Below are 25,049 nucleotides of genomic sequence, written 5' to 3' on the forward strand. Positions count from 1 at the left end.
ATTTCACTATCTGGCCCTTTACATAAAAGTTTGCCTACCCCGCCTTAAAAGATTAAGTCCATATTTCTAAGTGTTGTTCTAAATATCGATACCACAGTTAGACTTTTAGCAAAAAAGACAAACATTAAACTTACTAAGCAATAAACTTACGATTTAGACTGGTGCCCATTGGAAGTTTTAGAAGAAGGATTATATCTTTCTGGAACAAAAAGGAATGCAGAAATCAGCAACTATAGTATGGCTACTTATATTTTAAAATATCTATCAATATAACCTCAAAGAAATATAAATCAAAAAATTGGTATAAAATTCTTCATCCATCAAGTTGGTAACACCTTAAAATGCGATAATATGAAATACTGGTGGAAATAGGCATATTCATATGTTATTCGTAGGGCTATAAACTCATACAATCTTTCTGGAGGGCAATCTGATAATATTATCTTACCAATACTGTAAATGCACATATCCACTGACCTAGCAATTATAAGGAAAGGAATTTACCTTACAGGTGTATCTAGAGGAATACATAAACACACAGACACACAGACACACAGACACACACACACAGTTTATTATAGTATGGTTTGCAACAGCAAAAACTGGAAACCAGTGTCCATCTACGGGGGACTAGATAAATTACGATACTTTCAACAATATAACACAATTTTGTTTTTAAAAATAATGAACTAGAGCTTTATACTGATATAAAAACAGTTCTAAAATAAATTAAGTGAAAAATACAGGTAATAAAGAGTAGGTGCAGCTTATGAGCCCAGTTGCCAATAAGGAGCTTTGGGGAGGGAGAATGGGGGAAGGGGAGAAGTAAGGATGAGACATTCTTAAAAGATTTTAAGAGAAAATGTAAACTTTCTGGCCTACAGCTAGCTATATACTGTATATCAACAATGTTGGGTCCTTTTTTTCCTGTAACTGCAGCTTTAAGGCAGAACGAAGAAATAAATACATAAAAAGTTTGTTAACCTTAAAATGGATATTCTTCTAGTTTTGTCTCTGCTTTAAGATCACTAAAGACAACTAAGGATTAAAATGCTCCACATATTAATCTCCCAAAATAGCTTATTACCAGAGTAAATCTATCTGAAAAGTTAATGCTCTTGGCAAAAGAACATTTGTTTTGTTAGAGAGCTATATGGTGAAGCCCAGTCATTTGCAAGGTTCCTGACCTTACCACTACCAATTCACACAGCCATCAACTCTTTGAATCACACTTGAATTCCCCAAGGCTATCTTCCCCTCAAGTTCTTTTGAGAGGCCAAGAGAGTGGAGGTGGAGGGGGGTTGTGTAGCAGACAGCAGACTTTCTTCCCAGCCAAAAACACCCAGGAAGAATAGATAAATATAGATACAGGAAGAGAAGAGCCATGGTAAGCTACAATGACCCCTTCTTGCCTGGAGTTTTACCATAATAGAACCCAGTATCTTCATGAAGGAGATGGAAAGACAGAAGTATGGCTCTTGGGGTTGTGAGGTGCCCATCAAATTGAATTCATGAACTCTGAACTATTAGTTCAAATACTTAGTAAAAATCGTTAATTTTCATCTCCAATGATCTTTAATTCTTCATCTTTCAAGCCAAGATTCAGTTCAATCCATTACTGATCATCAGATCATAAATATTGGGATAAGGGACTTCCCTGGCGGTCCAGTGATTAAGACTCCATGCTCCCACTTCAGGGGATGCAGGTTCAATCACTGGTCAGGGAACTAAGATCCTACATGCCATGCGGTGTGGCCAAAAAAATTTTAAAAATTGAGATAAGACATACAAAAGAATTATTAAAGAAATACATGATGTGACCATGAGAAATGAATGCGCAACAAACAGATTAATTTGAAAACCAAGAAGAAAAGAAATACTCACTTTGTTCTCCAGGGCCAAAATTGGACTGCTGAGACTCCTAAGAAAAAGGGACATAAAATTATATAGTGACATTAAGAGAAAAAGGTTCATTAGAGAAAAATGCTTCCAATTAAACTATTCAATTCCAGCTAATTCAATGAAAGATCCTGTTGAGTTCCTAAGAATGCATAAAAGAAAAAAACACCAAAAGAATTTAATGATTCCATCTGATCAGCCTCAGCAATTTTGTGGTCAATAACAGAGTTTCCCAGAGCTTAATACAAAAAGCATCAAGCTATGTAAGTCTTTCTTTATCATTCATTTCTATTCAGCAGCATCCATGGTACTCATATCCTAATTTAATTCTTGGTCTTAAGAAAATGTTATTTTTAAAAAAGTAATACTAATAACCGTATACTAGAGTGAAAATAGCTGTACAAACTATACAGACTCAAAATATACCACTTTTATGAACTAGCAACTCCTACTATGTTATTCCCATGTCATTTTACTTCCTCTCCCTGCTCCCAATATCTTACAGTTAGCAAACTGAGGAAGAGATTTTCCATACTCGTTTTATATACTTCTTTGTAAGCCCTATACTAGCACAGTGCCTGGCATTCAGGAAGCATCCGTAAAAAGAAAGCCAAAAAGAAAAGAAAAGAAAACCAAAATGTCACTGTCCATGAAAGAAACATGACTTTCCAAACTCAACTTTCAAGATCAGAACAGCTGTTTCACAAGTGCAAATTGTGCATTTTTCTAGGTTAAGTCTGTGGTACACAATGTAGTACTAAGATTACACAAACATCCCTAACATCCTTAACAGCTTACTTAAAAATAAGCACAATCTTCCTTTCATGACAGAATTATCTGTGAAAGAGAAATCCAAACAGTAGCTAAGCTAAAATATAGTTTTGGTGTTAAAAAAAACTGTAAACCTACATCAATTGTCAACTGATTTTCAACAAGGGTGTGAAGACCATCCAACAGGGAAAGAATTCTCTTTTCAACAAAAGGTTCTGGGACAAGTGAACAGCCATATGCAAAAGAATGAAGTCGGATGCTTACCACAGACAATATTAAAAAAAATTAACTTGAAATGGATCAAAGACCTAAATGTAAGAGATAAGAGATAAAACTACAAAACTCTTAGAAGAAAATGTAGTGCCCAAATCTTAATGACCTTGGATTTGGCAAAGAATTCTTACATGACACCAAAAGCACAAGACACAAAAGAAACAAACAGGTAAATTGGATTTCATCAATATTAAGAACTTTTGTGCTTCAAAGGACACCATCAAGAAAGTGAAAAGACACTACCATAAAATAATAATAATGCCAATAAAAACAAAAATATTCTAAGAAAAAAAAGTGAAAAGACAACACACAAATTGGGAGAAAATATTTGCAAATCATATATCTGATAAGAGACTGGTATCTACAATATATAAAGAGCTCTTACAACTCAATGATAAAAGTCAAGTAAACCAACGAAAAAGTGGGCAAAGGATCTGACTATACATTTCTCCAAGAAAGATATACAAATGGCCAGAAAGCACATGAAAAGATGTTCAACATCATTTGTCACTGGGGGGAAATACAAATCAAACCCACAATGAGATAACCACTTCACACTCACTAGGATGACTAGAATCAAAAAGACAGATAATCACAAGCGTTGACAAGAAGGTGGAGGAATTGAAAGCCTAATGGGAAATACAAAATGGTGCGGCTAGCTGCTTTGGAAAACATTCTGGCAGTTCCTCAGATGATTAAACATAGAGTTACCATATGACCCAGCAATTCTGCCCCCAGGTGTATAACCGAGTGAAACAAAAACATAGGTCCACACAAAAACTTGCGTACAAAGGTTTACAGAAGTATTATTCATAGTAGCCAAAAGCTCAAAACAATCCAAATGTCCATCAGCTGATGAATTCAGAAACAAAATGATATACATCTATACAATGGAATATTATTTGGCCATAAAAAAGAATGAAGGAACTGATACGTACTACAACTTGGAAGAACCTTGAACATTATGCCAAGTGAAAGAATCCAGTTGCAAAAGACCATATATGATATGATTCCATTTACATGAAATGTCCAGAAAAGGGAAATCTATAGAGAGAACAGATTAGTGGTTGGGTAGCACTGGGAGGGGAACAGAGGGGAAAAGGTTGATAGCTAAACAGTAGGAAGTTTCCTTTTGAGGTGATAATGTTCTAAAAAATTATTTATTTATTTGTTTGTTTATTTTTGGCTGTGCCATGCAGCTTGTGCGATCTTAGTTCCCTGACCAGGGATTGAACCCAAGCCCTTGGCAGTGAAAGCGCAGAGTCCTAACCACTGGACCACCACAGATTTCCCAAAACGTTCTAAAATTGACCGTTGTAATGATTGCATATGTCTATAAATATACTCAAAACCATTTAATTGTACACTCTGAATGGATAATTTGCATGGTATGTGAATTATATCTCAATAAAGCTATTCTAAAAAACTCTTTAAATATAGCAGTGGCCAAGAGGTCACTCCTGTGAATCTTATTAAAAATGAAAAGAATTCTCCACCCCCCCTTGAAAGGCTAATTGTCTTATACTCATTTACCTAGTAAATGGCCTAAAAGTTGAATAGCCCAAGCTTTTAAGTAATCTCTGACTCCGTCCCCTCACCTCTGACAATAGTCAGTCAGCTAGTTACCAATGTGACTGGATTCTGTCTCCAGACCATCTACTACATGCAACACCTTCTCCTCTCCATCTACACTGCAAAGACTTTAGGTCCTCACCTTTCTTCATCTACGATGGCCATCTAATGGATCTTCCTGGCTCTAGTCTCTCTCTCCTTCACTCAGCTATAGCCTCTAGTTGACCTTTCTAAAGCCCAAGTCTTAGTATATGTCATCATTACTCCTATTTTTCACAGAGCCTCCAATGGCTCTTTGTTTTTCCTAGGGATGAAACCCAAACTCCTTGATAAAACATTCATTCACATATCTAAGTACTGGAAAAACAGAATTAAGCAAAAACTGACACGGGCCTTGTCCTCATGGAGCTTAATGTCAATGAATATCTTTGCAACTACTCATGCAAATCAAGGTAAAATAGCAATTGTGTTAAGTACAATGAAGGGCAAATGCTTACACAGCATTATAAAAGAGCTTACAATTGTGTGTGTGTGTGCACGCGAAACAGACACATACAGATACATACATACACGCACAAACACACACACACACCCCTGATCGGGAAAATGAACAAAGGCTTCCCTGAGTAGGTACTGTTCAGTATGAAATTTGACGGTTATGTAGGAAGTAAACTGGGAAACGAAGGGAAAGGTAAGTGTTTAGGGTAGAGAGAAAAGCATGTGTAAAGGCAAGAAAGAACAGGAGCACAGCTAGTATAAAGAACTTAAAGGCAGCCCATGGGAGGAAAAAGTACAGAAGTAAGAGGGTTAAGAAATTAGACTCAGGACCAGAGAGGCTAGATCACATAGTTTATAGACTTTATAGACCATATTAAAGATTTGTGTGTGTGTGCAATTTACTAAGCAGAAGAATTATAAAAGCACATCTGCATATTGTGATGATTACCTTGGCTATTAAGTAGAGAACAGCTTTGAGAAATCTAGAATGGAAGTAAAGATATCTGTTAGGAGATAACTGCAGTGGTACAAATAGGAGATGACAACAGCTTAAACAAACTGGTCTCCACGCTTTTTCGATCATGTACCCCCCACCACTAAGAAATTTTTGCATTTGTATCTCCCAAATACGTATATTGTATGCATTATTATTTAACTAGTATATATTATGTAAAACCAAAATATTGAAATTTTAAAGGGCTCAGATAAAATAATATTCTAGAGTAATTTAAAAATTATATTTATCAATGACAACAACACTTTTCTTACACACACAAAAAAATATATAGTGCTTCAAAGGTCTGACACTAAAACTGGCTTGATATTTGGTTTCATTGGACATTACAAAGACACAGCTATACAAATGGAAGTGCTATACTTACTAAATCATGATACCAAAATTTCAATCTTATACCTTAATTATGCAAAGGTTTCTGTTGAAATTGAGCTAATAGATTTCCAATGTTCAATGATACAAAACAGGTTTTCAAGAAAATAAATTAAAAGGTTGTGGTTTAATATTTTTAGGAAATAGGTTCAAAACCCACTGAAGTTAGAAAATTCTGTTTCTAAGTCTTTAAAGTTTGCACATATGACAATCATCATAGTTTCTGTCAACAATAAAAAATACATAGTAATGACATTATTTTTAAAATCTTGTTTTCCTAGCTTGAGGCAGTTACTTTTTCATTCATTAAGACATCACTTTTATTCTAAGAAGAGGGTTTAATTTATTATTATTATTTTAAATATGTTATGAAAAGATCTAATGTATTTGGGACTTGTGTGTGAAAGAGAGGGGAGAGGGGAGAGGGGAGAGGGAGAAAGGAGTGAGGGAGGGAGGGAGGAAGGAGAGAAGAGGGAGGGAGAGAAAGGAAGGGAAGGAGGTGTCTAATTCATTTTTTTTTAGCTTGAATTATGCATTTATATAATTCAAGATAGAGAGGTACAGATACTACATTTATTTTTGATGTGATTATTTTAAAATACTAACATTGTAGTGGTTTGGGGGACTAGGTCAGAGCCAGATATTCTTCAGAATCATTATGGATTAAGCACTGCCTTTCGATGAATTATTTTCTTTTTTTTTTATTTATAAGTGAGCTAACTTCTTATGTCATTAAACAAATAATCAGTGAGCTTCTGCGTTAGTATAAAAGGTATATGGGAGTGCCACACAGGTTCTCCATGAAGGAAGGAGGAGGAAAAATTATTTATACTTTAGGATTTAACTTCTGTTATATCTTTCTTTGAGTGGTACACACACAAAAAAATTGCTTTTCAAGTATTTTATAACTGAAAAAGAATCTTACAATATCTTAAACTGATACTACCAGAAGCACCTGCACTTTCATCTATCTATATATAGCTAACTTTGTGCAATGCACGATTTATTCTAATATTTGTTTCCTGAATCTTTAGCTTTGCTTTCTAAGCCTGTTTCAATAGTGTTTCCTGACAAAGGAATGCATTTTAGTATGTTTTCTCTGTGTTCTCTCTGTACTGGATTTCAGTCATTTTCATTGGAGTAAAAAGACTGAGTTTTTAAACAAAGGTTATAGAACACTGGGAGAAACATCAAAAGAAGTTTTTAATAAAATTTTATTAGGCCTGATTTATGTTTAAGGACTGAACTGAATACCACATAATTCAAAATATCACTAAGTACAAATTATGATGCTTTCAGTTTCATCAGTTACTATCTCAAGGCACTTGCTATATACACTAAAAGCAAGGTTAATGATAAACATGCTTGCTCAAACTACTGTTGATAATCTGGACTTTTTTTTTCTTTTTTCTGCTTATGGCATCTTTGTTTCTACTTTGTAGTGGCAGATGAAGAGCTCATAATACGAGAAGGACAATCTCAACTCTGCAATTTTCTTGTTTGGTCACAAATGCATTTTAGTGTTATTTTCATTCAGTAGTTTCACTGCAGGTATGTCTTTTAAGCCATTTGTGCATTAGTGAAGATTAGTTGAATTAAAACCAGTTAATACAATCTGTAAATCATCTTAACCAAGCACACTTAAAACTGTAATATGACACAGCTAGGAAGAACAAATGAATGAAAACAACTCTATCAATTTTCCATATTGAAAAGACCTAAACTTCTCTTGGGATACCTCACATACCAGACATAAAATGTGACCATCTGCCATTCGGATCAAGAGACAGCAAAATGTACATATTTGATTTTTCTTTTAAAATTAAAAAACAAATAAATTGGGATTTTTAGAACTAAAAAATAAGAATAAACTTTTCATCCCCCACCCCCCATTCTCCAATGCACACAACACTGGGGTATATGTTTTCCACTCTGGAGACCACTGACTTACCACAGCAGTAAAAATAAAGATGGAGAAAAATGAATGAAATTGAAATGCATTAAAGGAATTAAAATCAGTAGGACTTGGTGACAGTCTGTGAGGTGTGATGAAGAGGAAAGTGCCAAACATAACTCCTATAAGGTTTTCTAGCTTCACTAAGATATGGAACAGTAGAAGAGAACCATGCTTGTTTTTCTCTTTGCTTTTTGATTGGGAGAATCATGACTTTTCCTCACGTTTAACTGTGCATCCAATTAAACACTAACATGTAATTCTTTTTTCTTTCTTTTGTATTATTTCATTTCCACAACCAAATGTTTGACACACTGGCAGAACACATTTCTTCTTTTGTATTCTCTTATAGTACTCAACACAATGCCCAGAAAACTTACTTTTAATGGTAGAGGGAGAGATAGAAGAGAAAAATGAGCAACTGAAGAAACAAAGTAAATCTGGATGAGCAGTGTATAGTGGGAGACAAGGAAGAAATAGGTTAAACAACATTCAGTGCTCATGAGAAGCTCAATGAAGATAAAAAATGAAAAACATTCATTGGAGTTGCCAAAATGGGCCCCTGGTGATCTTAATGGTTTTGGTGAGACACTGAAGAGTGAAAGCAAGATTAGCTTGGACTGAGGATTAAATGGAGGAAAGTATACAGACAGCAAATATGAACCACTCTTGAATAAGATTAACTCTGAAGTGGAGGAGTAGCTGGAGAACAACACGGAACAGACTGGATTTTTTTGTTGTTGTTGTGTTGTTTTTAAATGGGACAGATAAAGAATGGTTAAGCAAATGATAGTGATTCACTAATAAACTAGCTCTCCAAATATGTTCTTAAACTCAACTTCTCACCCATGACTATGAACTGCTCTTTCAGATCTGTTAATGGGTAGGAAATCCTCTCTGTTGTGCCCCTCATCTTCCCACGTGCTTCTGGCACTCCTATACTTCCCCTTCTAATCCCGGTTGTTGTCATCTTCTCTAGGATGCCATCTCCAAATTCCCTGAGTATCAAAACTTTGTCCCTTCTCTGTCCGCTCATTAGACTTAGCCCACATGGTTAGTGCACAAGGAGAATAAATACCTATTAAAGCTTCATATAAAGCTTTAAGCTATATTATACGTGAAGCTGTATTCACTGAAAATTCAGAGCATGAGACAAGCTATAAAAAAGCAAAACCCTGTAAAAGCAACCCAACCAAAGCAATAATCATTAAGCAGCTGAGCTGTTTCATAAATATCAAAAATCTAAACACAGTTACCTGAGTATATATACCCAAATTCAGTCAATAAACATTTACTAAATAGCTAATATGTGCCAGGAACTATTCTACACATTGACACCATCTAAATGGTTCAGTGCTGTATATACAGCACCTAGAACACTGCCAGGGATTGTTCAGAACATACAGTGAATCTGAGTAAAGGCAGTCAAAAGATTTAGTTTGCTTGAAACTATCACTGGAAAATCTACCAACCTATTTCTAACTACACCCATTCACTCTGCTTTCCCTCCTGTGAAAAAGAATGACCTAATTGTGCTCTATTCTAAGGCCAATCTTCTCTACTTGGGCATGAATGTCAATCCCTCTTGTGGAGATTTCCTAAGGTTACCTTCTCTCTTTCCCATATATCACTTGTTTTTCCCTTTTTACAAAATCATTTTCATCAGCATATAAATACGATAAAATGTCCTCATCTTATAAAAAATACCCCCCTGATAATATCACCATACCCTTTTGGCACCACCACATTTCTCTGCGCCCTTTTACAGACAATGCCTCAAAAGAAAATCTCCATTTATATAATCATTGTCTCCAATACTTTTTGAGCCCACTGCAATCATTCTTTTGCCCTCACCATTCTAACTAAAAGTGTCACCAATAAAGAATACATTGTCAGGGACTTGCTGGTGGTCCAGTGGTTAAAAATCTGCCTTCCACTGCAGGGGACGCAGGTTCGATCCCAGGTTGGGGAACTAAGATCCCACATGCCGCGGAGCAACTAAGCCTGCGTGCCACAACTACTGAGCCCTTGCGCTCTAGAGCCCATGTGCCACAACTAGAGAGAAGCCTGTGTGCCACAACAAAGAGCCCGCACACCACAATGAAAGATTCCACATGCCGCTACGAAGATCCCATGTGCCACAGCTAAGACCCAATGTAGCCAAATAAATAAATAAATATTTTTTTAAAAAGAATACACTGTCAAATACCATATGATATCACTTGTATATGGAATCTAAAATATGACAAAAATGAACTTACCTATGAAACAGAAACAGACTCACAGACATAAAGAACAGCCTTGTGGTTGCCAAGGAGGAGGGGGTGGGAGAGGGATGGATTGGGAGTTTGGGATTAGCAGATGTGAACTATTATATACAGAATGGATAAACAACAAGGTCCTACTGTACAGCACAGGGAACTATATTCAATATCCCATGATAAACCATAATGGAAAAGAATATGAAAAAGAATGTATATGTATGTATAACTGAATCACTGCTATACAGCAGAAATTAACACAACATTGTAAATCAATTATACTTCAATAAAATTAAAAAAAATTTTTTTTAAAGCTGGAAAGAAAGAAAAAGCATTGCAATAAAAAATACATTCTCGGGAATTCCCTGGTCATCCAAGTGGTTAGGACTCCACACTCTCACTGCAGAGGGCTCAGGTTCAGTCCCTGGTCTGGGAAATAAGATCCCACTAGCCCTATGGCATGACCAAAAAGACTGAAAATAAATAAAAATTTAAAAAAAATACATTGTCAAATTTAGTATCTGAAACATAGTAAGAACTTAGTATCTGTTTGATAAAACACATAAACATATAAGGTTTACAGAGATGAAAACTAAAATATCTGAGATTAAAAATATGTCAAACTGGATTAATAGCAAACTAGACAATGCAGAACAAAAGTTTACTGAACCTGAAGATACAGCAATAGAAACAACTCAAAATGAAACAACAAAAGATAAAAGATTGAGAAAAATGAAGAGCACATTACTACACTGTTGAACAACTTCAAGAGGCCCACTATACAGGTAATTGGAGTCTCTAAAGAAGAGGGAAAAAGGAAAGAAGTGAGTACAGAAAAATATTTTGAGGTAGTAATAGCAAAATTTTCCCAAATATGATGAAAACTAGGAACCCAAAGTTCCAAGAAGCTAAAAACAAACAAACCCAAGCACAAGAAAGATGAAAAGAATCACACCAAGACACATCATAAATGAACAACTTAAAATCAGTTGCAACCAGAATACTCTTAAAAGCAGCCAGAAAAAAAAAAAAGACACATTATACACAGATGAAGAAAGAACAACAATAAATTACTTATCAGAAACAATGCAAGCCAGAAGACAATGGATCAACATCTTCAACCTAGAAATCTATATTTAGTGAAGGTATCTTAAAAACAAAAAAGAAAAGGTGAACTAAAAATTTATTTCAGACATACAAAAGCTAAAAGCATTTATCACCAGCAAATTAGCACTATAAAGAAAAGTTAAAGAAGTCCTCCAGGTAGGAGGAAAATGATACCAGAGAGGAATCCGGATTAACACAAAGGAAGAAAGAGCAAATGAAATGGTAACTATATGGGGAAATACAAAAGCCTTTTTTTCCTATTATTTAAATCTCTTTAAAAAATAATAGACTTTTGGGGCTTTCCTGGTGGTGCAGTGGTTGAGAATCTGCCTGCCAATGCAGGGGACACGGGTTCGAGCCCTGGTCTGGGAGGATCCCACATGCCGCGGAGCAACTGGGCCCGTGAGCCACAACTACTGAGCCTGCGTGTCTGGAGCCTGTGCTCCGCAACAGGAGAGGCCGTGATAGTGAGAGGCCTGCACACCGCGATGAAGAGTGGCCCCCCGCTCGCCGCAACTAGAGAAAGCCCTCACACAGAAACGAAGACCCAACACAGCCAAAAATTAATTAATTAATTAATTAATTTTTTTAAAAAAATAGACTTTTAAAATGATTAACAATTTTGTGGGGTTTATAACTTACATGAAAGTAAATGTATGCAACAACAGGATACAGAGAAGTGAAAAACGCAAGCATAATGTTGAGAAATTTTTATATAATAGAAAAGAATGGCTTAGTATTACTTGAGATAGATTTCAGTAAGTTAAAGATACATTCTACAAACCCTGAAGTAAACATTCAATAACCCAAGAATTACAGCTAATAAGCCAAAAATGAAATGTAACAATAAAAAATACTCAATCCAAAAAGAAGGCAAAAAAGAGCAGATGGGGCAGGTAGATATCAAAAAGCAAGATGGCAGAGATAAACCCACCCATATCAATAATCACATTAAATATAAATGGACTAAATACCCCCCAAAAAGAGGAGAGTGTCAGACTGAATACAAAAAAGCTCTAGACAAAATTATGCTACCTATAAGAAGTGCATTTTAAATGTAAGAACACAGGTTAAAAGTAAAGGATGGAAAAAGGTATACAACTTAACATTAATCAGAAGAAAGGTAAGTGGTTATATTAATATCAGGCAAAGTAAATTTTATAGCAAAGAATAATATCAGGATTAAAGGGAGGTCATTTCATAACGATAAGGGGCCAATTCATCTAGAGCTAATAACAATCCCAAATGTTTAAGCACCTAAAAGCAGAACTTGAAAAAGTAGGAATGAATAAGTAAGGACAAAGAGACAAATTCAAAGTAATAGTTGGAGATTAACTATAAATTAATAATTGGTAGAACGAGAATTAAAAAGAATAAAAACACAGAAAACTTGAATAACACCATAACTAACTTGATCTAATTGACATTTACAGGACACTCCACTTGACAATGGTACACTCTTTTCAAGGGTACACAAAACATTTACCAGAAGAGACAATATTCTGGGCCATAAAATAGTCTTAACAAATGTAAAAGGATTCAAGTCACACAAAATATGTTCTCTGACCACAACGGAATTAAACCACAAATCAATAACAGAAGATATATGAAAAAAATCTCCAAATATTTGGAAACTAAATGACACTTCAGAATAACCCACAGAACAAAGAAGAAATCAAAGAAATCAGAAGTTTATGTTGAGGGAATTCCCTGGCAGTCCAGTGGTTAGGACTCCGTGCTTCCACTGCAGGGGGCACAAGTTGGATCCCTAGTCAGGGAACTAAGATCCTGCATGCCATGCATGATGTGGCCAAAACAAAACAAAACAAACACAACAACAACAACAACAAAAAAGTTATGTTGAACTGAATAAAAATGAAAACATAACATATCAAAATCTCTGGGATGTAAACGAAACATTACTTAGAGGATAATTTATAGCATTAAAAAATCCTATATTAGAAAGTGAGAAAGATCTCAAATCAACAACCTTAGCTTCCAGTTTAAGAATTTTTTTAAAAGAAGAGCAAAATAAAGCAAAACAAAGCAGAACAAAAAAGTAATAAAGATCAGTGTAGAAATCAATGCAACAAAATTGAAAACAATGGAGAGAGGGGAAAAAAAGCAGTTTTTTAAAAGTAAGATTAATAAAACTTACAAACCTCTAGACAGATGAAAAAGAGAGAGAAGAAACACATTACCAATAATAGGAATAAGAGAAGTGGCATCACAACAGATTTTTAAAAGTATAATAAAAGAAAATTATCAAAAACTTTACATCAATAAATTTGACAACATTTGATAATGAGTAGGTAAAATGGACAAATCCCTTGAAAGACACAACTGCCAAAGCAGACGCAAGGAGAAATAGATAATATGATTATATAAATTCAATTTTTACAAAACTGTCCTACAAAGGAAACTCAATACTCACAGGGCTTCACTGGTTAATTCTAGCAAACATTTAGGAAGAAATAATACCAATTCTACACAAACTATTCCAGAAAATGGAGAAGAAGGAATTATGTGCCAACTCATTCTATGAGGTCAGCATTACTCTGATACCAAAGCCAGACAAAGACAACAAGAAAAGAAAATTACAGACCAGTATCCCTCAGAAACACAGGTGCAAAAATTCTGAAAAAAAATATTTTTGAAAATCAAATTCAACACTATATAAAGCAGATAATACATAATGACTAAGTGGAGTTTTTACCAGGAAATGTAATGTTGATTTAAAAATTTAAAATTAACCAATGTAGTCACCATTTTACAGACAAAAAAAAGGAAAATCCTCTGACTATATCAATAAATTGAAAGAACACATTCAAAAAATCCAAAATTCATTCCTGATAAGAACTCTCAGGTAAATAAAAATAGAAGGGAACTTCCTCAACTTAATAAATGACAGCAGGCTTCCCTGGTGACGCAGTGGTTAATGCAGGGGACACGGGTTCGATCCCTGGACTGGGAAGATCCCACATGCTGCTGAGCAACTAAGCCCGTACACCACAACTACTGAGCCTGCGCTCTAGAGCCCGCGAGCCACAACTACTGAGCCTGCATGCCACAACTACCAGAGCCCACGTGTGTAGAGCCCATGCTCCGCAACAAGAGAAGCCACCGCAATGAGAAGCCTGCGCATCGCAACGAAGAGCAGCCCCCGCTCGCCGCAACCAGAGAAAGCCTGTGTGCAGGAATGAAGACCCAGTGCAGCCAAAAAAACAAAAAACAAGAAGATCCAGTCACAAAAGACCACATGTTGCATGACTCTATTTATACGAAATGTCCAGAATAGGCAAATCTACAGAGATATAATGTAAGATCAGTGGTTGCCTAGAGGCTGGGGGCTGGGGAGTGGGGTTGGAGGAAACAGGAAGGTGACTGCTAAAGGGTACAAGGTTTCTTTCTGGGGTGATGAAAATGTTCTAAAATAATTGCGGTGATGGTTACACAACTCTAAATATACTAAAACCCAGTGAATTGTACATTTTAAATGGATGAACTGTATGGTATGTATATTATATCTCAATGAAATAGTTACCAAAAAAAAGGAAAAGTAGCTATTAGCCAGAATTATGAACTTATATCCAAAGTCTTCAGATAAACTCAAGCTTTAACTTACAATTAAAAAAGAGGTATACCTATTAAATAAGAGACAGAATATTAAAAAATAATTATTTAACCCAAAAGGATCTCAAGAAAGGGAACAAAGAAAGAAAGAGCTGATGGGACAAATAGAAAACAAGTAGCAAATGGAACACTTAAACCCTACAACATTAATGATTACATTAAAGGGAAATCTTTTGAATGTGCCAAGATTACACACTACATGGGCAGAGTAAATAAAAAATCAAGACCCAATTATATGCCACCTATAAGAAATTCACTTTAAATATAAAGGCACAAAAAGATTAAAAATAAAAGAATAGAAAATGTTAAACCATGTTAACCATAAATTCTTAAAAAGCTGGAGTGGCTTTTATATGAATATCAGACAAAGGAGAGTTGATTGTCAAACGAAATAGCACAGCAAAAGGAACCATAAACAAAACGAAAAGACAACCTACAGAATGGGAGAAAATATTGCAAACAATGCGACCAACAAGGGCTTAATTTCCAAAATATACAAACAGCTCATATAACTCAATAACAAAAAAACAAACAACCCAATCAAAACATGGACAGAAGACCTAAATAGGCATTTCTCCAAAGAAGACATACAGATGGCCAACAGGCACATGAAAAGATGCTCAACATTGCTAATTATTAGAGAAATGCAAATCAAAACTACAATGAGGTACCACCACACCCTGGTTGAAATGGCCATCATTAAAAAGTCTACAAGTAGGGACTTCCCTGGTGGCACAGTGGTTAAGAATCCGCCTGCCAATGCAGGGGACACGGGGTTGAGCCCTGGTCTTGGGAAGATCCCACATGCCGCGAAGCAACTAAGCCCGTGCGCCACAACTACTGAGCCTGTGCTCTAGAGCCCGTGAGCCACATCTACTGAGCCCACATGCCACAACTACTGCAGCCGCGTGCCTAGAGCCTGTGCTCTGCAACAAAGAGAAGTCACCGCAATGAGAAGCCCGCACACCGCAACAAAGAGTAGCCCCCGCTTGCCGCAACCAGAGAAAGCCCGTGCACAGCAACAAAGACGCAACACAGCCAAAAAATAAATAAATAAATAAATTAATTAATTAATTAAAAAAAAGTCTACAAATAACAAATGCTGTAGAGGGTGGGGAGAAAAGGGAACCCTCCTATACTGTTGGTGGGAATGTAAGTTGGTACAGCCACTATGAAAAACAGTGTGGAGGATTACTCAGAAAACTAAAAATAGAATTATCATATGATCAAACAAAACAAACTTCAGAACAAGCATTAATACCAGATACATAGAGGGAAATCTTATAATGAAAAAAAGAGATCAATTCATCAGAAAGACACAGAAATCCTAAATGTATATGTACCTAAGGACAAAGCTCCAAAATACATGAGCCCAAAATGGACAAAACTGAAAGGAAACACACAAAACCACAAATACAGATGCAGGTGTCAACACTCTCCTTTCAGTAACTGAGAGGACAAGTTGATAGAAAGTCAGTAAAAACATAGATGACTTAAACACTCTCAACCAACCATATCTAATTGACACATATAGAACATACTGTGTCTGGTGCACATGGAAGAGTCACCAAGAGAGATCATTTACTAGGCCTTAAAACATTTGAATAAATTTAAAAGGACTGAAATTCTACAGCATATATTCTCTGACAAGAATAAAAATAAATTAGAAATCAGTAACAGAATAATATCTGGAAAATCTTCAAATACTTGAAAATAAAACTACATACTTCTAAATAAAACAAAGAAGTCACACAGGGAATTAGGAAATATTCTACACAGAATGATAATAAAAACACAATATATCACCATTTGTGAGGTACATTTAAAACAGGGCTTAGAGGGAAACTGATAGTTTTATATACTTAAAACAAGAAATGTTTACAATCTATGATCTAAGCTTCCAACTTAAGAAATCAGGAGAAAAGCAAATGAAACCCAAAGTAAGTAGAAAGGGACTTCCCTGGTGGCACAGTGGTTAAGAATCTGCCTGCCAAGGCAGGGGACACAGGTTCGAGCCCTGGTCCAGGAAGATCCCGCATGCCGCGGAGCAACTAAGCTCGTGAGCCACAACTACTGAGCCTGCGCTCTAGAGCCCGCGAGCCACAACTACTGAGCCCGTGTGCCACAACTACTGGAGCCCATGCACGTAGAGCCTGTGCTCCGCAACAAGAGAAGCCACTGCAATGAGAAGCCCACGCACTGCAGTGAAGAGTAGCCCCCGGTCACTACAACTAGAGAAAGCCCACGTGCAGCAACGAAGACCCAATGCAGCCAAAAATAAATAAATAAATAAAAATTAAAAAAAAAAAAGAATCTTCAAAATAAGTAGAAAGAAGAAGATAATCACAGTAAAAGCAAAAATCAAAGAAACAGAAAACTGAAAAAAACTAAAAGATGGTTCTTGGAAATGACCAACAAAACTGATAAACGTCTAGCTAGACAAATCAAGGAAAACAAAAAGAAAGAGACTACAAATCACCAATAGCAGGGAAAAAAGGACTTCACTATAGATCTTACAGACATTAAAGAGTAAGTATAGATTATAAATAACTGTGCCAATAAATTTGACTGAAACGAACAAAATTACTAAAACTGACATAAGAAGAAATAGAAAATCTGAATAGCTCTATATTTAATAAAGAAATTTAATTTGTAATTTAAAACCTTCCAGTATAGAATACTAGGGGTACAGATAGCTTCACTGATGAATTATATTAAACATACAGGGAAGAATTAATACTAATATTTCACAAACTATTTCAGAAAATAGAGATGAAGGGAACATTTCTTTGCTCCTTTTAAGAAGCTAGCACTATCCTGATATCAAACCAAAGACATTATTAGAAAAAACAAAACAAAACTACAATCATCACCCACCCAACTCTGGCATCACCACCACCACGACACACACACACGACAAAGGCCAAAGTTTGAACTGATGTTTCAAAGAGAAGGCAAAGGCAAAAATTTGAACTGATATTTCAAAGAGAAGAATGGCCAATAAGCTCATAAAGAGGTTCAACATCATTAGTCATAAGGGAAATACAAATTAAAATCAATATGAGATACCTCTACATGCCCACTAAAATGGCTAAAACTAAACAGAATGACAACAGAAAATGTAGGCAAGGATGTAGAACAAATGAAACTATCATACACCGCTGGGAAATGGGAGTGGGATAAGGTAGGAGTGTGATACAATCAATTTAACACACACTTAACACATGACCCAGCAATTCTACTTTTTTCCATATGACTCAGTATTTACCCATAAGAAAAGAAAATATAAACATGCAAATGACTGTTAGTGAATGTTTATAAATACTTAATTCTTAATAGCCCAAATCTAGAAACAACCCAAATGTTCATCAACAGGTGAATGGATAAATAAATTTTGGTATTTTCATCCAACAGAAATAAAAATGAACTATGAATAAAAAGGAAAAAATTACTGATATATTCAAGAACATGGAAGAATTCCAAAAGTATATACTGAGCAAAAGAATGCAAATATATATGCCAAAAAAGTATACACTGTATGGAGTACATTTATATGAAATTCTAGAAAAAGCAAAACTTACCTATAGTAACATAAAACAGGTCAGCAATTGTGTGGGGCCAGTGGTGGGGGTGAGGGGGACTGGAAAGGAACTTGAGGGAACTTTGTGGGGTGACAGAAATGTTCTAATTCTTGATTAACGTGGTGGTTACACAGGTGCATATATCTATCAAAACTGAGGCTGTACATTAAATATATGTGCATTTTTAATGTGTAAACAAAGTTGACTTAAAAAAGTAAAAGAGTGGTATGGCACACATATAGGCAGATGTGAGTGATATACCTCACATCACTCACAAAAATAAACTGGGCTAAATATAAACAAAGAAAACAAAACTGCAATCACATTAAAGGAAAAATAAGAAGATATGTTTATGATCCTGGAGAAGGAAAAGCTTTCTTTAACAAGACATTAAAAACCAAAAGCTTTATAGAAGAAAAAGATAAATTTATTCATCAAAATTAAAATCTTCTAGACCATAAAACTTAAAAGGGCTCTAACTGGGAGAAACATTTGCAGTATGTGGAATAAATTACTTGAATCCAGAATTCAAACAACACAAAACAAAAAAAGAAATTCTCTCCTGAAACTTATTCAGTGAAAGATGTAGCCCAAAAGGCAGAGGAAATAGGCCAGTTCATCCACATAGAAGTTAAATGGACTAAAGATGATGAACCTCACTAGCAATCTAGGAAATGGAATGCCATTTCCCACTCAAAAGACTGGTACTTAAAATAACAAATAGTGGTGTGCATGTAAGGAATAATAGAGAATACAAGTGGGAGTACTGACTAGTACAATCACTATGGAGGGGATTTGAGAGAATATATTAACTATATACTCTCAATATCCAACAATTATACTTCTTGCTCTTTACACAAAAGAAACTCATATGCACACAAGAAGGCATGAACAAAGTTATCCACTATAGCAATGTTTACAATTTAACTTGGCAACAAGTTAAATACCAACGGGAAATGGCTAAATAAAGTAAGATATACTTATAAAATGGATGCAGTTAAAAGAACTGAAATATCTCTATATGTAATATATTATCTATATATAATCTCTCTCTCTCTCTATATATATATATATAAAATAACATGAAAAAGTCTCTAAGACCTATCGCTGACTGATGAAAAATACAGTAGAATGTATCTGTACAGAAATTAAACAAATGAGAAAATGCATGTATGTAACAATTACATTACATGTGTATGTAAATGCATATGAAAAGACTTGTAAACGTATGTATGAAGTAGCTCTGGTAAGATGTAGGAGACAGAATATGGGGAAGACTATTATTAGGGGTCCTGCCCAAACTTTCACAAGGAGAATATATTTTTGCATTATTTGTATAAGTATAAATTGATGTAAAAAAACCAGATCTGCTGATTTTAGATGAGCTTGGAACTGTTGTCTGAGGAACCTTTACCATATGACATAAGTATGGTTGTTGTGTCCTCTGGAAAGGAGTTCCTCATACAAACAGTTTGGGAAGCCCTTATCATCTGTGGCCTAGAATATCATAATAGTTTGCAACAAACATTGATGACTTCTAAGTCTCTTTCCCATGTTGCCTTCAAAGATTTTCCAAGTATCTCTCAATCCAAGTTAATCTCGATTCTATGTTCTAGTTTTATTTTCTTCATAGTAATATCACTATCCAAACTTACCTATTTATTCACTTATTTATTATCTATCTCCCACTAGAATGGGAATGGCAAGATAATTCTGAATTCACATGATTTTAGTCAAGCCATTTAGAGTTTTCTTACAGTATAAAAACACACTTCATTTACTTACCTTAGTTGGAAAAGGAAATTTGGAAGGTTCGGTTTTGCATGGTGTATGAATAGCCGTTAGAGGGGGAGGCCATGAATGCGTCATCTCCTGAAATGTAATTATTACAGTTTGTTTTCAAGCAGGTCAAGGATAAAAATTACACAGCTAAAAACCAGATTCGTATTATAAATGCTGGTTTCGTGACTGCTCCTCCAAAAGTATACATATTTAATCAATCAATATTAATTAAGCACAGTGTGTGCAAGGCACTATGGGGTAGGTAATAGGAAGATAAATAGTTTACACTCTCTGGCTTCAAGGAGCTTAGAGTTAAGATGGTAAGACCTGTGAACAGTTATAGAAATCAGCCTGTAATCAAATACAAGGCTAGTAAAATGCTACTGAGGAAGAGCTTGCTGTGGGAGTGGGAGGAAGGGAATAACAGTAAGAAAAGCAGCCAGCATTTACTGCGTACCTTTAATGGGCCAGATACTGTTATTTTACATGTTTGTTACTCAACTGGTCATCATAATGACATTATGAAGTAGCTACCGTTATTATCCTGACTCTATGTACGACAAAACTGAAGCACAGAGATTAAGTTATTTACTCCAGGTCACACACTTAGTAAGTAATGGACACAGAATTTGATCCTAGGTAGTCTGGCTACAGAGCCCATTCACTGATAGGAAATTTTGGTCAGGTGGAGGAAATAAGAAGAGAGCTATCAAAAGCACACAAGGAGGAAGACAGACAAGAAAGGCCATAGGTCTGATTTCATTCAATGCCTTCTGTCTAATCATATGCCAAGTATGTCCAAGTAGAGGTTTGGATACAATCACAATGTATATGTTAGAGAAGCAGGAGAGAGAGAGGTATCAGAGTAAGGAGGGAGTGTTTTATCTCTGGCATTTAGTTCAAAGTAAACCATCAAGTAGTCTGAGAAAATACAATAAATTAAAGGTGATATAACTTTTAGGAATTTACCCTATAGCTATACCCACACAGTTATGTAAAGATACATATTCAAGGGGTTCACGCTTTTAAAAAATGAGAACAACCTAAATATCCAACAACAAAGGATTAGATTACCAGACATTCATACAATGGAACACCAAGCAGACAGAAAAATGAGAAAGTTACCTACTGAAATAAAATGATATCCACAGTTACTGTTAAGTGGCAAATACAAATCATAGTGTATATCCTCGTAAATGCTTATCGATGAAAAAATCTCTGGAAGACATTTAACAATGGCTACCTCTGGACAACAGAATGACTGAAGGAGGAAGAGACAAGGGCACTTGATGCAGCTTCTCCCACTTGAATCTCCTGAAACAGCCACCTGCACTAAACTTGCTCTTTATCCTCTTACAAGGCTTTATTTTTTAATAGCATTTCACTTTCTGAAGTAATTGTATATAATTGATTATTTCCTACATCCTGCTCGAGAATGTCAGCTCAAAGGGTGCAACACTATCACTATTATCACCACTATGTCCCTAGTGCTTGACACACAGTAGGTACTCAATTAGCAAGCTTTGAATTAACACATCATTTTTTACAATAAACATATACTACTTTTAGATTAAAAAAACTTTTTTTCCTTTAAGTTCGTGATGGGGTTCCCAGAAACAATATGACTACAAATATCAAGAAAACACGAAGGGGGATTTCCCTGGTGGCACAGTGGTTAAGAATCCACCTGCCAATGCAGGGGACACGGGTTTGATCCCTGGTCTGGGAAGATCCCACATGCCGCGGAGCAACTAAGCCCGTGCACCACAACTACTGAGCCTGCGCTCTAGAGCCCGTGCACTCTAGGGCCTGCGTGCTGCAACTACTGAAGCCTGAGCACCTAGAGCCCGTGCTCCGCAACAAGAGAAGCCACCACAATGAGAAGCCCGTGCACCACAACGAAGAGTAGCCCCTGCTCGCCACAACTAGAGAAAGCCTGCGCGCAGCAACAAAGACCCAACACAGCCAAAAAAAAAAAAAGAAGAAAAAAAAAGAAAACACGAAGGGAATGTGAACCTGAACTTCCTTGCACGCTCTACATAGGGAAGGGAAAAGAAACAGAAACTCATATGTCCCACGTTTTCAATGTTGGCATTTTACACCTCAAATACCAAAATACTCTCAATAGAAAATCTATTTAACTCCCTACCATCAAATGACTGAGCACCTATTACACCCAAGGCTATGTGCCAAGTCCTGCATATACATAAAATGTAGAATAAATGGTCAGTAACATCAAAGATATAATTAAATATAAGAAAATCTAAGATTTCTTCCAGGTATTAAAGTGCCATGCGTTTTTGAGGATTTAGGAGTAAAGATATATGCTCCCTTAAACTTGTACATGGCAACTGAAAAATGAATGCAATATGAGTTATCACTGTGGTCTGATGGCCTGACACAGGGGGAATAAGGATTTCAGTGGGATTCTAAGAAAAAACAGAATCTATGTATAACTGAAGAGGAAGGAGAAACACATTCCATGAAAGTTTACTTTACAAAGATGAAAGAGCAAGAAAGTGTATGGCTTAGGGAAACCAGTGTGGCAAAAGTGGTCAATCAACAGTGCGAGAGGGTGAAACTGGCCTGTGGACAGCCTAACATTTAAAATGTTAAATTTGCACACTATTCTTTCTAGGGGCCTTAAAGAGCCACTGAAAACTTCTAAGAAGGATATCACTTTATGAAGACAAAGGATTAAAGCAAAGAATCTGGCAGCAATACAGAAGACAGATGAGCAGGGAGACTCTGGAGACAGAAAGGCAGAGTGAGGACTGTATATTACAATTACTGAAGCTCAAAGCAGCAGAAATGGAAATAAAGGAATGAACATTTTCAAGGAATTTTCAAAGTCTACATGAAGTTTTTGTGATTAAATAAAACATGAGAGAAAGAAGTGGAAAATAACTAGGATTCTACACTTATAAGCAAGGGAGAATGGTGATACTACTAACAGAAGTTAACTCTGATAAATACGGCTTTAGACATGTTGAGTCTGAAGAAGCAGGGAGAAATCCAAATGGAGACCTGGCTAAGAAGCAATTAAGAGACACAAACCAAAACCCAAAGGAGGCCAAAGCAGGAAAGACTGAATAGTTGTCTAACAGATAAATCCCAAAGGATGGAGGAAAATCACATCAAAGAGGAGAAAGAAAAGAGGAGAGGCTAGACAATGCACCCGTATTTAAGAGATAAGAGAAGACACAAGTGTTGCCAAAGGGCAGAGAATGTGAGACAAGAAAGGTGTGCGGAAAATAAAAACAGTGAAGCATAACAACAGTCAAGGAAGAAAGAATGATGTTTTCCGAAGAAAAAAATAAAAATTCTTTAAAACAGCAGAAAGAACTCAAATGAAGCCTCTAATGACATGGAAGATAATGACCTTGGAGAAACAAGTTCAGCAGAATGGTAGAAGTAAAAGAGATTTTAGCAGGCTAAAGGAAGGAAGGAGAAAATAAAGTGGAAGGCAGACAATGCAAGTAGTCTTTCAAAAGTATCCATAGTAAAATACAAGTACAGACACAAAAATTCAAGAGTGTACACAAAAAATACAATTAATATGTGACTGATGGTTTTTGTCTATTGAGCCAAAGGCAGTCATTGTCACTCAGTCCACTGGACTTTCTCTTTTTCCAAAGGACAACGTTTTCTTTTCCCAACAGAAGAATGTACTCTTTGGTCATGTGTCAAGTTTAAACATATTCCATTAAACACTCAAAATGTGTAGTATTCAGAGAAGATCTTTCATCGTAGGATTTGACCAGTATATACAGATGAACTACAAAGCAAGCTATTTTCAACACAATGGTTTGACTGATAACTACTGAGATTTTTAGTACTTCAAATTATTAACCGATAAACCTGAGAAGGTACAGTTTATATTTGGTTTCTTCCTCTTTTCAAAGCAAGCTGTTAAGACTAGAGTTTGTTTTTACTTATAAAACAAAAAAACAAACAAAAAACCCCCAGCTTTTCGAGGGCAAATAGTAAACAAACCAAGTGATTTAGAACTTAAGTATGAATATAAGTAGAACAGAGTCAGTTATTTTTGATGGCCATAATCAGGTTATACATGTAAGCAATCTGCTGCAGTTTCAGATACTTTGTGAAACACAAGGGGAAGGAGGGTAAGAGGGTAGCAAAGCATCATAATTCAAGAGACTAAAACTATTTTTTAAAAAACTTACTTTAAGAATTTCATCCACACAGCTCACATCACCAGAAGCAGATGCCTAAAGAAAGAGGAAAAGAAACACACATTAGATCTGGAGTCATTTCTTATTAGATTTTTATCATTTGTTGCACGGCTTTAACATTATTAGAAATGAGATTAAAATTAAAGGCGGGGGCTTCCCTGGTGGCGCAGTGGTTGAGAGTCTGCCTGCAAATGCAGGGGACACGGGTTCGAGCCCTGGTCTGGGAAGATCCCACATGCCGCGGAGCAACTGGGCCCGTGAGCCACAACTACTGAGCCTGCGCGTCTGGAGCCTGTGCTCCGCAACGAGAGGCCGCGATAGTGAGAGGCCCGCGCACCGCGATGAAGAGTGGCCCCCGCTTGCCACAACTAGAGAAAGCCTTCACACAGAAACGAAGACCCAACACAGCCAAAAATTAATTAATAAATTAATAAATTAAAAAAATATATATATATATTAAAATTAAAGGCATATTTAGTATCCCACTACTCTAAGTCAGAACACTAATTGGAATCTTTGGACTAATTTCCTTAAATAAAATTTTCAAGCACTAAAAAAATTTTAATCACCAAGCTGTACATGACTGGAAGAACTTTATATTTAAAAAAATTTTTTTAATTAATTAATTAATCTTTG

The 25,049-nt window shown here is 35.8% G+C and overlaps 1 protein-coding gene across 4 annotated transcripts in view; it reads right to left on the bottom strand.

Annotated features, from left to right (window-relative positions):
• AFF4 (ALF transcription elongation factor 4) overlaps positions 1-25,049 on the bottom strand; it is a 97,192-nt gene that overhangs the window by 34,007 nt on the left and 38,136 nt on the right. For 3 of the 4 annotated variants that reach the window (XM_061189595.1, XM_061189593.1, XM_061189594.1), the window contains 4 exons: positions 24,405-24,449; positions 20,221-20,307; positions 1,885-1,921; positions 151-199 (listed from right to left, as the gene is read on the bottom strand). In XM_061189595.1, coding sequence (XP_061045578.1) covers positions 151-199; positions 1,885-1,921; positions 20,221-20,307; positions 24,405-24,449 — 218 coding nt within the window. The remainder of the gene's footprint in view (positions 1-150; positions 200-1,884; positions 1,922-20,220; positions 20,308-24,404; positions 24,450-25,049) is intronic. The other variant, XM_061189596.1, reaches the window with a different exon arrangement.

The sequence above is a fragment of the Eubalaena glacialis genome, chromosome 4 (genome assembly GCF_028564815.1).
Source record: "Eubalaena glacialis isolate mEubGla1 chromosome 4, mEubGla1.1.hap2.+ XY, whole genome shotgun sequence".
NCBI lineage: Eukaryota > Metazoa > Chordata > Mammalia > Artiodactyla > Balaenidae > Eubalaena > Eubalaena glacialis.